Source organism: Maylandia zebra, linkage group LG6, assembly GCF_041146795.1.
Source record: "Maylandia zebra isolate NMK-2024a linkage group LG6, Mzebra_GT3a, whole genome shotgun sequence".
Classification (NCBI taxonomy): Eukaryota; Metazoa; Chordata; class Actinopteri; order Cichliformes; family Cichlidae; genus Maylandia; species Maylandia zebra.
Genome location: NC_135172.1, coordinates 30,865,491 through 30,884,115, shown reverse-complemented (window position 1 = coordinate 30,884,115; position 18,625 = coordinate 30,865,491). Strand labels below are relative to the sequence as shown.

Here is an 18,625-nt window from a genome sequence, read left to right as displayed (position 1 = left end):
CAGGTGGTGATGATGATGATGATGATGATGATGATGATGATGATGATGATATCTTCCTCCTTTGTATTCAGGCCACGTGGACGCAATTACTGTGTCCCTGACCTACATATAAGATAAGCTGTGCAGGCAAACCTTTCAGTGAACATCTGATTTTTGGAGAAGTTCATCCTGACAGCAGGAAGGAGGAGGACGCAGCCAGCGTTTCACAAACCAAACACTAGTTTGTCTTTTTTGTCATAATTCAATTTATTTGTTTCAGTCAAAAGCACGTCAGTAGAGTGATTTGATTAGTTTAGAAAACTTACATTCATCTAAATGGAAAAATAGATCTCTCTTAGAATAAAGAATCAATCATTCAATAATCAGCATGACTGAAAAATAAAATAAAATAAAAACAACTCGTCTTCCCTTCACCGTAAACTTTGAAACACAGAAGATGACAGCGGTTCAGAAGCAGCAGATAAAGACAAACAGCAAATTGTCAGGTCCTTCATCGCCCTATCACTCGGATTTTCAGTCACATCGACCTACAGAGGAAAACTGGTCTGACTCTCCATGTATGAGCTCAAATTGTGATCATAAATATTTTGTACATACTTTGTATGACAGCCAAACCCATCTGTTCTCTGATTGGATTGTTAAATTTGTGATTGATGTGACATTGGCCAATCAGATGAAAGGAAGAAAAATGGGGTCAGCACGTGTCAGAGCTAATCCATTTCTCGCATATTTTTAATTTTCATAATAAAATATTTTCATCGGTGTCTCTAAATGTGTCCAAAAAAACAAATGAGCATTTCTTCAGTTGACCCAAAAGCAGCAAGTTAACTGCACTGCCACACTTAAACCACCGGGGGGCAGCACAATCAAGGCACACTACCACAGGACAAAACATTTGACTGCACTGAAAAAAAAATTAAAAATAAAAGATGTAAGTGCTCTAATGGACTCTGCATTAGAAAAAAAAATTAAATGTTACATAATGTTTGCTTTTTCAGACAGAGCAGAAAACCTGCTGCTGCTTAAGAGCAGGTTTATTTTTCTTCTAAATTTAGTCAAATTTCCAGATAATTGAACATCATCATAGCAGGTTGATCCTGCTTCATCCCCCAGCTGGACCGAGCAGGTTTCCAGCACGATTGCACAAACTTAAATTAGGGCCCGTGATTCACTTATACTATGGAAGCACAACCTCGACGTCCCACGAAGGCTTTAACGTGGCGTTGGCAACAAGCGTACATTGTGCAAAAAACACGGAAGAGGGAACAAATTTTGGTCTCTAACGATTGAGCCTTTGCAGATTCAAACAGTCGTTGGCGTGTTGAATAAAACATGGAAACATCAGCATGTTTACTGCGACTCTGTAGGCACATCGAAGCTCCACAACTTTCCTTCGTATGTGGACTTAAAGATCACCGTCGCCTCTCCCCTCCCTCATTTTACTGCTCAGCTTGAAGTGAAACACGTCCTCCTCTGACTCACTGCATCTGGACAGTCTACTAATGTTCCCCAATGATTTCCCGGGGTGAGGGGGAAGGAACACAACACCGCCCACCTCATGCAGCATTTAACAAGTCAATATCTCCCCCTTCTCCTCCTCCATGTCCACTCCCTCACACTCTGTGTAACCAGCTCCACCCAAAACCCCTGTTTAAGGCTCCTCAGTGTTCACAAACATTTTGAAATCTGCAGCCATTTTTCTGTGATTTAAAGCTCAATGCTAAGGACACCTCGGTGATGATAAATCTGCCACTGTGTGTGCGCGCTGTGACTGCTCTGCAGTGGCACCAAAAGCAACAAATAGATGGCTGAAAGCAGAAGAAGATGATGGGTGCTATGGTGAGAATGACGGGATGGCAGAGAGCGAGGCAAGGAAAAAAAAATACAAACTGAAGCATCACGTAAGTGAGGAGGAGCAGAGCCACAGCTGTTTGAGGGAGAAACTCCACCCGCGAGCACTTAAACACTTGCTGGAGGTGTAGTGGTTTTTCTAAACGGGCAAAGAGCTCTGCAGCTTTTAAGGTCCGGCATGCAGCACGACGGCTGAGGGAGTTTTGTTTGTTGCGAGTGTAAAAACAAATCGGGCTTAATCAGAATTCACATCCACACAAAATGTGCCTGTGAACATTTTTCACTGGAGCGGTTTCATCCTGCGAAACCAAAAAAAACAGACACAAAAACTGAAAACTGTCGCAAGTGAAGATGGAAGCGCAGCAATCGCCTCGCAGATTTCACACCCTGTTTATGTCAACAAAACCTCTAACGAATTTTCCTCCTCTGATGTTTTCCTGCCGCTTTATGAAAATCTCGTGCCAAAAGAAAGTCTGAGTCACGAGGGAAATATGAACGTGAAAACGGTGCCAAAGCTGTGTGAGATTTCTGTGGGTGTGACCGCTTGTTTACTGTGTTTTAAGGTGGATTGCTTCTTTACATTCACTCTCACCCGTCGCCATCAGTGACCCCAACTCTAACCCGTGATTCACTTAAACGATGGAATACATATTCGTATTTGTAATCTATTAAATTTGGCAATCAGGGAACCTCTCTCGCCCAGACAAGTCTGGATCCACTGATGCCAGGCAGCAGCTTCCACAGCTGAAACTCAATTTCCCAACGTTCCAGTAGGACTTCTACTTAAATTTTGGTGTGATTCACTTGCTGAGGCCCACACAGCCTCTAGGCTGGATGAAGATATGTTGAACGCAATTCTGCTTGGACAAGTTAACGTGGCTGGTTTAAAAATCGGGAACTGGGGAGGCGCTACTGAATGTGTGAAATACCCTTTAGTGCTTTTAAGAAACAGGATCAAGTTAACGAGTTTAAGGCAACAATGAGAAACTCTTCAGAGAGCGAAACAACGTGACGGCCTCTGATCAGAAACCAGGAACGCTGGTGCAGGAGCGCCCCACGAAGCTCTGATACATGATAAAATAAATATAAATAAATTAAATATAAATACTTATATCTAATGATTATTTATACAATGTGCTTAGCTGCGGTTCACTTTAAGATACCATGAAGAAACAGACGTTTTCCTGCCTTGGCGTCGCCCGTGACACAGACGAGCACCTTCCCTCCTGAAGGTCAGGTCCATAAAGGCTTTCATTTACGAGTTTCAGCCTCTCTCACACAAACAGACACAAACACGCTGCACTGCAGAGGAGTGTAAAGGCCAGAGAAAACTAATCCCCCGTCGTTGCATAAGATGCTGTAATTCTGGCTGATGTGTTTGCTGCGACGCAGACAAACGTCGCTGTCCGTGCAGCCGCGATGAAACGAGACGCCGGGAAAAAGATGGTGATGGATTTTCGTTCTCCGGAGGCTGAACGTTTGATGAATGGATGATGAAACGTGTGGGTCTTTATGTGTTTGTGTTTTAGCTCAAATGAGGCAGGACTGCCGTCAGTTCACACAGTCATGGCTTCGGAGTGTTCAGTATTAAATTAACAGTCACATTAAATAATCAGAATTAAAAACCTAATGATGCTTAATACTTTTAAATGAAATCTTTTCACAATAACAGCCTGTTACATCAGATCTTTTTGAATTGTTTGTGCTGCTAAATTAATGTTTATTTCCTCTTTTTTCAAATGTTGTAAAACAAAACAAAAACCATTAAAGAAACATATTCACAGACTTCAGGAAATGAGGAAAAACTGAGCTGAACACTCAGTTTGAGACATTTGTTTCTCTACTCTTGAATCTTTCTGATGTCGTCGAGCAGTTTTAAGGGAAGGGAAGCTAACTGTGAATAATAAAAAGGTCAGTTTTGGCTGTTCCCAAATTTCACACAGGGCTTTACGCATGTTTAGAGATTTGTGTCTCTTCCTGGAATTAGAACTGGGGCGTGTAAACCACTACACTGTGGAGCCACTGATGTTACTCTAGTATGGAGCTTGAAATGAGCCAATTGCATCAACTTTGAACGGACTCAGTTTGTGTTGATTTACAGGTCAAAATATCTGTACTAAAATCTCTTATTGTGAAAAGAATGTTTAATAATAAAATATCAACCTAAGCTTGAAAAAAAGTCATTTTTAGTGTAATTGATGGCATTATTTGGAGTTTGTTTCATTATTTGTCTAATACTGAACACTCCGCTCATTTTAATGTAATAACATCAGGAGGCTTGAATCCGCTGCTTTGCTCCTGCAGCTGCACAGCTCCTGATGCGACAGGTGAAACACATTTATTGTTAAACGCCGTCACAGAGCAGAGATGAAAGCGGGCAGTCGAGATTGTTCAGTCTCATCCAGTGATTAACCTCGACAGGCCTCTGTGCACCTCGGCCTGTACTGGGCCGTACTCCACCACCTCTCCGTCTACTGTAATTATTCCTTTGGGCGAGTACGGCTCCAGCCTGAGCGCCCGCACCTTAGTGTACACCAGATGTTGGCAGTTAGTAGTCAGATGTGCACCCTTCTCCATAGCTAGGAACAGCCTCAGCAGCGCGGTGGGCGATATCCCCGCTCTAACGTAAAAAAGATGAATGACGCCGTCGTCCGGGGTGGCCTCTGGTGCCGCCAGGAGATCCTCCGCCAGGTGGGATTGGTACATGGCCAGCATGAGGACAAAGTCTTCCTCCGGCACCACCACCCAGTCGTCGGGCAGCGGCTGATCCAGAGGTGGCAGCAGGGAATCGTGTGGGCCGGGGAGGGCTTTGGTGACGCTTCGGGAAGGCGTGCTCTCCACCCGCCTCACTTTGAGGGAGTTGTTGGAGTGGCAGGAGTTGTGGAAGGAGTCTCCTCTTACAGCAGGTAGTGTCACGGGGGGGACCCGATCCTTGCAGAGCATTGTGTTACTCCTCAAAGCCTCCTCGCTGTTGTGGTCCTTGGTGGCGGGCAGGTAAGCCAGCCTGCCCTTATAGACACGGAGAGAGGCCAGCCGCACCAGCGTGCCAATGGTGAAGCGGACGGCGCCAAAGTGACGGTACTTCTCGCTCTCTATATCGACGTCCGCTACAAAGCCCCAGGCCAGAGACAGGAAGGAGAAGAGACGGGGGCTGGAGCAGAGATGGACGGAGACCATATCCATGTGGGACACCAGACCTTTGCAGAGCAGGAAGCCACAGCTGACCAGGAGCTCCTCGCTGGTCACAGGAGAGGCTCTGCAGGAGGAGAGGGGACATTTAAACACTTCATGGCAGCTAAACATTTCATGGCAGCTCCTGCTTTCAGACACGACCACAGTTAGGCTGAAACAACCACATGAATAAATTATAAGTGATTTGCAAGTAAATTATTTAGGATGTATTGTGGTGATTAATTAATGTCGTTGTTAACTGTACATCTTCAGCTGTTGGATAAATGTGATTTTTAAAAATAACAACTCACAACAATATATCAGTTAATCAAGAAAGCAGTGTGCATATTATTAAATAATCAGAATATTCAGCCTTAAAGTAAATATACGACAAGATTTTGAAACGTTGACATGTAAATATGCAAGTTAGACATTTAAAAACCCAAAGACCACTTATATTTATTTTATTGCTACAGCTTAATTTAGAAATCACCTCTACAGGCCACATTCTCCTTGTGTTTTTTGTTCTGTACAAGCACATTTATGCATTTCCTGCTGCACACTCAGTCACATGGGAGGGGAGCAGGTTTAAGGGTTCAGCATTTTGCCCAAGGACACGTCAACATGCAAACTGTGGAGGTGGAGATCTCCTCCACAGACTTACTGCGAAATGACCTGCTCTACCTCCTGATCCACAATCCAAGCTTTATTTATAAAAAGAGAAACATCCACCTCAGAACAGCTTCCATTCTGGTTCCATTTAATCATTATTTGCAATGAAATCTATTTAAATGTGAGCGACGGGCTTTTGTAATGTAAAGCAGAGGCGTCTGATCCAAACTGGAAACATATCTAGACCCTCAACTAAACTAAAGCTGATTTTCAGTGTTGATTTATGTTTCAGTTCATAAAATATCAACAACAAATCATTTGAGACTCTGCAGACAGAGTTTCCCCTCATCAGTCTGGCAGGAGGAGGCAGTTAAAAAATCTGGTTTCAAACACAAGATAAAGACACCAAAATATAACAGAAAGGCTCCTTCTGTATTTTTAGGAAGTGGGTCAAGGCATCCTTGTGTTTTTGTAAGTGAACTTTAAAAAGTGGCGTTATACAATACAGGGCTAACGGTGACCTTGTTGTGCTATCTGAAATCACTGAGGTGGGGGAGAGAAGAGGTGGAGCCCCTACAAAGCTCAGAGGGTGGGGGTGTAGGCGAAGGACAGTGTGGGCCTTCAGATAACAAAGACGACCCCATCTGGGAGAACGGATACAGAGGTGGAAGGTCACGTTAACACGCACCCACAGATTTGCCGGCTGTTACAGCCAACGGCCAATTACAGCGAGGAATGGACGTCTCAGCGGAGCTCAGATATCTCCATATTCAACATCCTGAATTTATTCATCAGTCTAGCTTTCCAAACAAACTCATCTACATTTTCACAGCTCTGTTACTGTATAATCACGCTCTGGTAAAAAGGTCAAGAAATAATCTGATTATAAGGCGATTTCCAGCTCATCCTGCTTTGCCTCTCAGTTTTATGTGTTAAAGGTATTAATTCAATTTATAGAGCACCGAACCACAACATGATTTATAGACGTGCTCTTGGATTGTTTGGGGTAATAAAGAGCAAAGAAATAAACCTTTGTGAGCAGCGTGCAACTGTGTGCAGATTTCAGCAACATTTACTTTCAGAGAGATAGTTCTGTCAATGTCAGAAGAAAGAGCAAGACGCGATCAGAGAGCAGCAGGATGCTGTTTGTGGCATAAAAATGTCAAACATTTAGCAACATGTTAGCAACAATGAGGTGAAATAAAGCAGGTTAACAAGAGAGATTCAAATACCCAAAATGAAAAACTGAATGCCTACCCAACGAACAAATATTGAATAGTCAAATATTTGGCCAATCATGGTACACGATCTTAAGTTTAGTGATTTACCTAACAAAAGAAAGCTCACCGGTTTGATCCCAGGAGGAGACACAAATCCCTTTGGGGTTGCGCCAGAAAGGCCATCTGATGTCAAAAAAACAAAAACAGAACATGTGGAGCTACCTGCCTACCTTGTGAATAGGGAACCAGCCAAAAGTAGCTCTTCATTGTACAATACCTTAAAGTATAGAGTAAGTGCACAGCAACAATGTGGAGGAGAAGCTCGGTGTTAACAGAAAAAAGCTTCAGATGGAGGCTCAAGAACGGCAGCCATCTTCCTTTGACTGATGTCCACCGATGAAAAGCAAAGTGTCTTAAAGGTGTTTAGCACATAAGTCATCGCTTGAGTTTAATCTGAGAACTACTGTTTCTGTGGTGTCGTGCGCAGCTGTATTCACTGTGTGTGAAGTGGACAGTAACATGAATGAGAACAGAGGGGGTCCCAGTATGCAGCCTTGAGGAACACCGAGGTTAAACTGCATTTATTGTCCACATTTCAATGCACTAATTTCTCTCCTATATTAAACATGCAGTGACATTAACTATAACACACACTCTTCTGCTCACTGATGATGCATCAAGGTCTATTTGTGGGTCTCACTCATGGATAAGAACATATAAAAATGACCTCCTGGATCACTTGACCTGTGTAAACATTTTCTAATTGCTTTAGGTTCTCAATCACTAGTTTAAAATCTCATTGATTACAACTAATAGATTAGATTAGAGTCCAAAAGAAGGATAAAAGTACAACTGCACTAAAAATGTGCTTTATCCTCTTAGACTTTGACTTACATATTTATTCACATTTTACAACACAAACATCCCACTGTATTCAACAACTAACTCATCAGGAAAGTGTGAAATTAAGTCATGGATAGAGGGAGCCAATGGGCCGTTTTCCATATCTATCCATCTTTTATTTACAGTCAGTAGGTCTGAATGTTAGTGTAGCTCACTGAAGTGGTTGGTCTCTTTCAAACTGGAATAATGGTGGTAGCTTTGAAGCATTGGGAGACTACAGCCTGTGACAGACACACATTGAAGCTGCTGGTGTTAGTTAAGCGGCGAAGCCTTGCTGCACCCATCCAGGACTCCTGTCAGGGCCTGCCGCTTCCGCGGAGTCTTCTGTCATGTGTCCACAGCATCAGTGGTGCGCCTGGCGCTGTGGGCTTTGCTCTCTGTCATTTCCTTGTTATTCCTGTCTGAGTGGGCAATAAATCTGTTGCTCTCCTGATGGGATGACGGATGTGGTGGGGGTGGTACCGTTGTGACAAGCGATATAGAACTGTATGGCTTGCCATTGATGGTTGGATGACGTTGTAGCTCCTGCTCAGAAGCAAATTAGACCCTCAGCCAGCAAACCTGCACACTGCCAGTGTTTTGCATAACACCAAATACATTCTAGCTGTCGCTCGTTTGATCCACGTAGCCTCGGTGAACCCGACATTCAGCTGGGAATAATACCAAATACAATCTGGCCAGGGCTACTGCAGGACAGAGAGGGAGAGATTTTCTGGATGCCCCGGGACTGTGAGAGGAGAGTAAACAATGCAGAATCTGGTCCCTTCCTCCCATTGTTGCTGCCGCTCTCACTGGAAGACTATTGTTTGAGATGAGAAGCTGATTGGCAGATGAAAGAATAAACCACCAGTGAGAGGTGTTTTCTTCAGTTTGACTATATTCACTTTAACTTTTATTCAGTCTGGAATCCCCCCCCCCCATTATTATTTTTTTAAATCCAAGACAGCAGGACAAAAAACTGCTTGACTACAAAAAACACCCGCCGAAAAAAACAACACTTGAGTGAAAAATTATTTAATTAAATAAAACAGCGAGGCGCTCAGATAAAGCTCATGTGACCTACAAAAAAAGAAGCAGCTTGAAAAGGAAGCGCCTCAAAGCACTTAAACAAGCTTTTTTCCCCATTTCCCACATGGTGACTTTAGAGTATAAAGAGCAGAATATCTAAACACACAAATAGAAGCCACAGTTCAAAAGCTGTTTACATAGAGGGACGCAAATTTGTATAGAAATGGACCAAGAAGCCACATCTTTATGAAACAAACCAACCACCTGTAAGAAAATTAACTGCGTGTCACATGTTTTGGTACCAAACGAAGGGATGATTTAGGCACGTACACTCTCCAGTGGTGTGAGCTGCCTATTAGTGGAAATAAATACCAGTAAGAAGAACTGAGAACACCTGACACGAGCCACTTAAACAGAGATGCAAGTCCTTAACCAAGAAACAATTGTAGGCAATGGCTGTTGGAGACCAACTGCAAGAAGCTACAGTGACCAACTGGTCAACTTAACCAGCAACACCCTGAGGGCAACATGTTGCAATCAATCAATCAGTCTGTGTTGATTTGTGCAACTTGTCTGTAAAACATCTCTTTGCAATTGGGGCCTCGACTGGTTTGCAACTGGTTGCACTCTTGTTATATTCCTACATAAAATCAAGGCTGTGTTTGTTAATCATGTTTCAAATCTTCAAATCCAGTTGCTTTGAAGATGGCAACTGACTGCGAGTCGCCCATACCTGGTTCTTTCTTTGACTTGACCATTTAAAAGATTGTTGTCAAGACTGTTTCGTTCACTGCACACAAATGCAATAATTTGGACGTGCCCCAGTGTCCATCCACTGTTTTCTCTAATGTGACTGCAGCATCATGTTAAGATGCAACAGAAACGGCCGCACAAAGTGATGATTTGGCATCGTGCCCTGCTAAGAGTGACAGTCCTGTTTTATGCTTCTGGTAATTACAAGGAAGTATGAGTGCATAAAGAGTCCTGACACATCAAGAAGATGATTTAGGAGTCACTGGCCCAGCATGTGAAGGCAATGAGTAAATTATGTCATGTAACCAATAAATGGTTCAGTATTTACTGCAAACTGGAAAAAAATACAACAAAAAACAAGGTATGCTTCTTCTTCTCATCATCAACATCATCATTATTATTGCACAGATAATTAAAAAAAGGAAAACATAACATCTGCTGCCACTGACCTTTTAAATAACAGCTTTTAATGTTAATATTTTATTCCAGATGTTTCCGTGTTATGATGTTATATTTATTGCATTTAACTGTTTGGTTGATGGTTGAGTGACTTCTGCTGATTGTAGCCCTCAGGGATCATTACGATGTCCTTGACCCCTGATGTACTGCAGGTTTCAGACTCAAACCGATGACACTGTACTTCATAAACAACGCCACTGGTCTTTTTCTTTTTAGACAGTAGTTAGTAACAGTTTATGCTACATGAACATTTACAGATAAACGTGGTCTGATACATATGCTGATATCAGCTGAGGACAGCTTTATTATTAGGTGATATGTGGTTAACTGATTTTTAAACTCCTCCCATCAACTGTGTTCTGAGTGTTTGAGTTTCCCACTAACTACAGACCAAACTGTGTCACTGCAGGGATAGTGTGTGATACGCGAGTAAGCTGCTTGTATGTATTTGTGTTATAATAAATGTCACTGCATGTATAGAGTAAACGAGTTCCTTTATCTTCTGTCCCTCTGACTTCTTCTTTCTGTCCTGTGTTCAGGCTGAATGATCTCCAAACAATAACCCATTTGAATGAGTCATGAATAATTAATTCAGATGAGAGGAGTGCATTTTACAACGAAAAGCACCAAAAGGAGTCAGGACCATGTGTGTCTGAGGTTCAGCTGTGCAAAAGATGCTGTATCTACAGCAACGCTGCACATAAATACGTCCTATTGATTTCTGTAACATGTCCACAACATTTTACAGAAAAAGCTGTTGTTATATGACTGATGAGAAACAGAAGGTTCAACAGGCCCCACTGAACCACACTTAAAGGGATCAGAGCCACGATTCAGAGTCCTTGTCTGCAGATCTTTGTTCTTACGTGAGAATAAAAATAGACAGACCTCCTCCTGCTACAATCACTTGCTAAGAAAGTAATTACTAATGACAGCTACTGTTTGGTTGAAACTACACACTGCATGTGATTTAAATCACTTAACCACAGGTATGTGCATGCTGCTCATGTAATGGTGTGGCTCAGGCTGGTATGTTCACAGACTGGCTGGACTGGTTTCGGTGGAGCTCTACACCAGGGGTTCATCATGAGAAACGAATCATTTTTTACTACCGATTAATCTGCTCATTAATTATTAGCGTAATTTTAAAATTGCAAAACCAAAAGATCTTTATTTTTAAGATGATGTTTTACTTTATCTATCCAACAGTCCAAAACTGGAAAAAAAAAGGTTCAAGGTTTTGAGGTTTCTACAGAGTGCTGATGACTGATTTGTGCATGTGTGTGCATGCCTCACCCAGAGTAATGATGTATGGATGCAGCCAAGGCGTTGCCTGATCCACCAGGAAGGATACCCAGCGGTGTCCGGATGGCCTCCTCCCAATCTGGCCTCTCTAGCAGACCATTTATCACCTGACGCACACAGAAAATACAGCCTCAGTAAGGTGGCCTGAAAAATTTACTGTGTCAGCTAGCCAGTGACAGATATACACTGTATGGACCAAAGTACGGGGCCACCTGCACCAGCTGGTGACCGTGGAAAGCCATGCAATTAAGATTTTGCGCTGATGTTAATGCAAGAGGAGGTTTGGAACTGTAAGGCTGAGGTTCTGTGGTCCCCACACACTTCCACTTTGCAATAATAGCACTTAGAGCTGATCATAGAATATTTAGGAGGGAAGAAATTTCATAAACTGACTTGCTGCAGCAGCGGTATCCTGTTACAGTCACACGCTTGACTTCAGTGAGCTCTTTAGAATGATTCTTTTCACAAGGTGTTTGATGAAAGCAGCTACATTCAGATATCAAGAGAAAGTGTGGCCCAATTTTGTCCATAGTTTACTTGCATTTACAATGTATTTTTTGCTGAAAGTACAGTAATGCAGGTTGTAAATATTGATATCATATCAACAGTTTATGATACTCTTAGAAACACCTGCAGTGCATGCAGCAGTGCAGCAGAGTCGAATGGCATCTGCACAGCAAGTTTCCAACCACCAATCCATCCATACACTTTTTTAACTGCTTGTCCAATTCAGGGTCGTGGGGGCCTAGAGCCTATCCCAGTTGTCATAGGAGAAAAGGAAGGGTACACCTGAGACATGATGCCAGTTTATCACAGGGTTAACATAAATTAATCACCAATCAACCGAATACGCACGTCTTTGGACCGTGGGAAGAAACCAAAGACCTGAACAAAATCCATGCAGGCAGGGGAGAAAACACAGAAAAGCTCCTGCTGGCTGAAATGTTCAAACTAGGAAACCTCTGTGTGGGCTGACAACGCTAACCAATGCTACACTGTGTTGCTGAAATTTCTAGCATTGTACATATTCTATGTAGCAAGTATTGTATGAAATACTGTGGTGGGGAGAAACAATAACCCATGATTTTTCCCATTTCAACTCTAACACGTCATTGTCATCAGCTCCAAAAGTCCGGTATTGGTCAGGCTCCAACAGTCAGCATCCAGCCTGGTAGCACAATCTTTTGTAGTACTGTGGAGTGCTAATATTCATGTGCTCACAGAGAGAATAGAAAACTAGTGTGTTTACGCCATTGTACTCACTCATTTTACCTTTTAGGAATGCAATTTTAACCATTTTAGACCGAAATAACCCAGGCAGAGCCTATGTACATTTAACCTAACACTGTCTGTGTGATGGATGACTGTGAGGTGAATTTGGTGGGTTGAGTAGCTGACTGCTGTTTCTACTGGCCTGCTCTTTTTTGATTGGCAGGCTACATTTTTAGTTATTTGTCTAATAAATGTCAGAAATTGCCCATGTCTTTAAAAAATGACCATACAATCAAAACATTTATGCCCAAAAATGCTGATTTCACATAATTTGCTTTTATGTAAATATAAAACGATGTAAAACATTATTTTTAATAGAATCTGGCCAAATGAAACATACTTGACTGTCATACATACAGTTTATAAAAAGTATATTTGAATAAATAAACAGCTGAGTTCATATATTCCAGCTGGATTGGTTTTGAGATTACGGTGGTGTTTTTGGTTATGAACATAGTGCACATGTGTGTCTTTACCTCATACAGAAGTCCATCTCCTGACATGATGACTAAAGCGTCCCACTGCGACAGGTCGGCCTCTTTCACCATCTCCCGAGCGTGATTCTGCCGCTCTGCAAGACAAACAGAGAAAATATGTAAAGTATGTTGACTCATGCAGGTTTGTCTTTCCTGGAAGAGAAATCTGAAAAGGGGGACACCTTCTCAAAATGTCAGCTTCATTCCTCCTCAGAGGAAGGTCATGGTTGGCCCTCAGAGGTGTAGCTACTTGTGTTACAGCTGAATAGCATAGCTGTGCGAGGACGGCCAAAAGACAGCAACATGACACAAACACGAACATCTGAGGCAGTCTGAGTAGATCCCTGCTCCTCCTGTAGTTTTAGTCTTCCTTCCCTTCAGTTTCCAAATTAAAGTATCACCGTGGGAGGGAAAGTTGATATATGCTCTTAAATGAAGCGCCTGTCACACCGCCAATTAGATTGAGAGAGCTAAATTACTCAGGAGCACTCTGTCAAATTACTCCGAGAATGAATAATCTGATGCGCGTCTGTCGCTAATGGGCCAGCTGCTTGGAAGGTACAGGAGTAAACTTTTCTACTTTTTGGTGTTCATGATTAAAGCTTAGACTTTAAAATGAGGAGAAAAAATCCAGATGGGTACAAAGCAGGTACACGTGTACAAAAGTTCAGAAAAAAGGTGACAAATCCCCCCAAAAACTAATTATTGTGGACATACCAACAAACCACAACATCAAAACCATGAGTATTTAGAAGGTTTTGTGTTTGTAAGGCTGTCACACGTGTAGGGCTGTGCGATATGACCAAAATCTCATATCCCGATATAAGAATTCTATCGTCCCGATAACGATATAAATCACAAAAATGTAACATTTTCTGTAAATTCTGTGAATCTCGGGCAGCTCGACTTGCGGGAAGTGTTTCCAGCTGCGCGTCATGTAGCTGGAGTCGAGTGTTTTAACAGATGCATGAAACTTTACTTTTTTAGACATAAGTTGTAACGGCCACCGTTTTCTTTGTGAGTATTTATTAAATGGTAAATGGCCTGTATTTATATAGCGCTTTACTAGTCCCTAAGGACCCCAAAGCGCTTTACATATCCAGTCATCCACCCATTCACACACACATTCACACACTGGTGATGGCAAGCTACATTGTAGCCACAGCCACCCTGGGGCGCACTGACAGAGGCGAGGCTGCCGGACACTGGCGCCACCGGGCCCTCTGACCACCACCAGTAGGCAACGGGTGAAGTGTCTTGCCCAAGGACACAACGACCGAGACTGTCCAAGCCGGGGCTCAAACCGGCAACCTTCCGATTACAAGGCGAAGTCCCAACTCTTGAGCCACGATCGCCCACATTACATATTACACAGCGTGCTGCGGGGAAAAGCCTGTCCTAACGTTTGAGTCTAAGGTCTATTTTTTAGCACCTGGCGGCTCTTTTTTTACTTCTGATTCCGTAAATAATCTGCTCTTTCATGTGATTCAGTTTATTTTGAAAAGTCTCAACAGGATCTTGAGCTTTATTGTGAAAGGTTTATGTGGAACATAAACAAGCGGACACGCAATGGTTTTACCGTCGTTGTTGCTAACCACAACACATAAAAAGAGGCGCTTGTCCGTCCTTAGTGTGGTTATATAAAATATAAGAGACAGAGAGAACTTTAAGAAATTAACGATGGAAAAATATTGCCGTAAAGAGTTTATTTTGCGACACCACGAAACAAACGATAACGTAAAATAAAACATAGACGTTTTTATATCGTCATCCGATATATATCGTTATATCGAACAGCCCTACACACGCGTGTCACATCTGAACATTTTATTGCACAAGCCTCGTGAGTTTTCTTAATCAGGTTTTTGAATATTCCATTCGCGTTTGTCTGCTCTTGTAGGAATCCTCTGTATCGCTCTTTCACTGTCAGAGTCTCCTTCTCAACAGTTTCAAGGTTAAAGGGCAGAAGAAGTGCTCTGAGGCGTAAAACACACACTCACACACACAGCAGCACCACTGGTTTGTGTTTCTGTGTTTCATATTTCTTATTTTTTCTTTACAAAGCAGCAATCATTCTCTCATTTGATTAGATAAGAAAAAAAATTAAGGTAACGATGAAGCATTTCAGTAAAGTTGGACTTTAGGTTGTTGAAATAATGGAATCACTGGATTTCTCACTGTATCCCCACTAAAAGTATCAAGTATTTAGACATTTAGTATTACATATTCAACATGGTGCTTATATTTCATACTTACAAAAGCTATTAAGAAGCTATTAAGAACAACTTTTTTTTTTTTTTAATACCACCACGCACTGCTTTGTTGAAGATGGGTTTGTTTTTTTTAAATAGGAACACAGAAACCAGACACTGCTCTCATTCAGCAGCCTGTTAGTTATGCTAATACACTAATACGCCTCCAGTGCCGTTGCGAGCCAGTTTGGTCCTGGTGTCTTTTCGGACCAGACCACATTTTCACAGCTCTGAGAACCGATCATTACATACCATAAATAGCAGAACGTGAAATATGAAGAAATATGAAGTAATTCATTACTGGGTTACTTCTGTAAAAATGCCTAAAGTTCTGATTTTAATGCAAAGATACATGCAGATTCCATGCATTAATTAACCCAGCACACAGACACACATGCACTTCTCTCTAGTGACGGATCTATTTTTTTCTTCCTTTCTTTCTACTTCCTCTTCCCTGAAACCCACAGAATGAAGGGATCAATTCCTCCTCATCAGTCCAGTCACATCACATTTAGTTATTTGCGCAGAGTCTGAACACTGAAAAGGTTTAAAAGGCCTCCAATCAGCAACAAAGCTGCAGAGCAGCAACACTGCGGTGTGGCTGAAGGATAGCTCCTCACATCGGTCAAACCATTAGGGGATGGTGGAACTGCTTGTTATGGTTTTTATAGTAGTTGCTGCAGTGGAGAGGAGACAAAATCAAGTGCTGTTGAACTTTTGTGTTTCTAGCTTTGAACAGGTACTTAACAGCAATGTACCGACTGCAATTTCATGTTGAGCAACATTTGACTGACTCTGGAACTGATTGGCACAGATTGGCAGAGCTGTGAAAACGAGGGCAGCAGATGGCTACAACAGAAGATTACAGGCCACTGTGAGAGGATCACGATGAAGACAGATTCCAGCCCATAATCAAATACATGCTGTTTCACAGAAAACATTGTAGTAAAAGTCAACATCCTGTGTGATTTTCTTTTCTGCACTGCATGCTGTCACCAAACCACAAACTTTTCAATTGTTTGTTAAAACCCGATGGTCAGTGATATGATATATGCAGTTTTTAGGTCCCTTTGAATATTGAAATTAGAGTTGAGAGACTCCACATTCATTTACAAATGGGCCTGCAGGCATTACTATAATGGCTGAGAAGTGGTAAGACTTACTTTTATAAAGACTTTATCATCAATCTCAGCCTACTGGCTTACAGTAAAATCCTGCCACCAGCTGACTGACCGGCCCATCTGTGGCACTGAAGCATCAGCTCCTGCAAGGGCTTGAACAGCTGCAAGAGCACAGTGTCACTTGAAAATAAACAAATCCTGTTTGGGTGCACTTCCTTAAATGCCATTCTTCTTGAGATGACAGCCTCACAAATGACATTACAGTTCTCCACATATCAAATTCCTCTGTTGTGATGGTTTAAGTGCATGTAAGGTAACAGAAAGCCTCGTCCTCCTGTCGACCTTAATCTTCCAGCTAAAGGCAGCTTAATAAACCTCCACCTTGCTTTTTACGTTTCCTGCCCGCAGCAATCTTTAAGCAGCTGCACTCCTCCAGCAACATGACAGCAGGTGATGACAGTTAAACAGCACAACATACCGTGTGTGTGTGTGTGTGTGTGTGTGTGTGTGTGTGTGTGTGTGTGTGTGTGTGTGTGTGTGTGTGTGTGTGTGTATAGAGCAGGAAACACTAAACACTGCGACAGCTTTCTCAGCTGCCGGGAGCGGCCTGACGGTGAAGCCACCCAAAGTTTGTACACACACAATTGTAAAAATTATATCCCCCCCCCTCTCTCACACACACACACGCACACTCTGTTTAATTCTTGGCTTTCACTCCACTGACCCAGCACTTCTGAGGTTGTAGTAACAGTAACAGAAAAACATCTCATCGCAGATCCATGGAGACACAGATGGGCTGACAGACATTTCCCGCCCTCAGTTCGGCCTCAAGCAAGATCAGCCAACAGGAGTTTAAACACCACCGCCCTCTTCTCCGTGTGTCCGAGGAAAACGTACCTCGACTCAGTGACAGTAAAGCCGTGGACCAACTTTACAAGTTAGTTGCAGCTTAACACAAACTATGTGGTGGTTAAGTGGAAACCTCCATATCAAACAAGTATTCCCACAATTGTTATCTACACTGGCTACGCAGCTCTCAAAGCCTAAAAATGAGTGCCTCCATGAATGCTAGAGTATAGAGGATAAAGTATCGACATAGACAAAGTATAGTTTTCTTAACTGATTTTCAGAGTATTTCAGTATTCCAGATTAACAGTCTGATAATATTAGATTGGTTGTGGTTTAGGAGACATGAGTAAAGCAGTAAAAACCTAAATAAATTGCACAAGACATTTTTAAGACCAAAAAGAAGAAGAAACAAGCAAATGAATATTTTTAAATTTGTCAGACAAACTACTTTTCTGTCAGTTATTTCATCGTTCAGGCTTTAAAGGGTTCATTTCTGGTCCCTCCTGAGAGTCGCCACAAAATATGGACTGTCAAACACTGTAATATGTATCTTCATGTGTAAAATTGGCAGCACTCCCCTTTAAGCATCACTGCCCAGCCAATTTTGTACCCGGGTATGCTGTGTTATCTCCCAGGATTTCTGGCATTTGAGATCAATGTCTCCTTACTATTTTGAGCCTTTTACTTGTCTACAGCAGCTGTCAAAATGTCACTCGCTTTGTGCAGCTTTATTGCACAGCTCCAGTGTGATTTCCTGGATTCCTGCTTAACAGGAGGCTGCGATAGATTTTTAAACAGTTTCCTTTCAACATTTTGTGAGATCTAGGAAAATTCCTGCTCTCTCGTTGCCCTTTCTTCTAGTGTTCATGCAATAAATGTTTTAACATCCTCACGTGGGTCACAACAGAGAATAAGAGCTCCGAGATGTACAGCAGATTTCAAAAGAGCATGACGAGTGCTGTCATAAATGAAAGAACAAAAGACTGAACAAGAAAGACAGCAACAGAGCAGTTTCAGGGAATAGCCATCTCTTCTGGTAAATATTTGTAGTCTGTATTGAGTTTATGAGCCGGAGCAGAAAAGCATGACATTGTTTAATTAATACTGTCTGACAGTCATCTCAGAGTGCCTGTGAGGAATCAGCAGGCCTTCTTCACATGTGCACTAACAAGAACACAACCACAGACAGAACAACACACTCTCTCCTCTACACTGGACCCCCACAGCAGTGCAGTCATCCTTCATCCATCCTCCACCCCTGGCAGTGCCCGCAGCTGCCACACAGCAAGATTCAATAATGACTCTGTCCACTTTTGTTAATATCCGCTTACAAGAGCATCCACAAACGCTTCCAGCCGTATGCTTCATACAGA

The 18,625-nt window shown here is 42.3% G+C and overlaps 1 protein-coding gene across 2 annotated transcripts in view; it reads right to left on the bottom strand.

The window, feature by feature from the left end:
• Nucleotides 1-232: 232 nt before the first annotated feature.
• The window catches only part of LOC101473156 (sphingosine kinase 1), a 41,849-nt gene continuing 23,456 nt past the window's right edge, over nt 233-18,625 (bottom strand). For both annotated transcript variants that reach the window (XM_004539240.3, XM_076885071.1), the window contains exons 3-5: nt 13,031-13,125; nt 11,274-11,389; nt 233-5,107 (exon numbers count right to left, since the gene is read on the bottom strand). In XM_004539240.3, the coding sequence (XP_004539297.1) occupies nt 4,249-5,107; nt 11,274-11,389; nt 13,031-13,125 (1,070 nt within the window). In that variant the 3' untranslated portion in view covers nt 233-4,248. The remainder of the gene's footprint in view (nt 5,108-11,273; nt 11,390-13,030; nt 13,126-18,625) is intronic.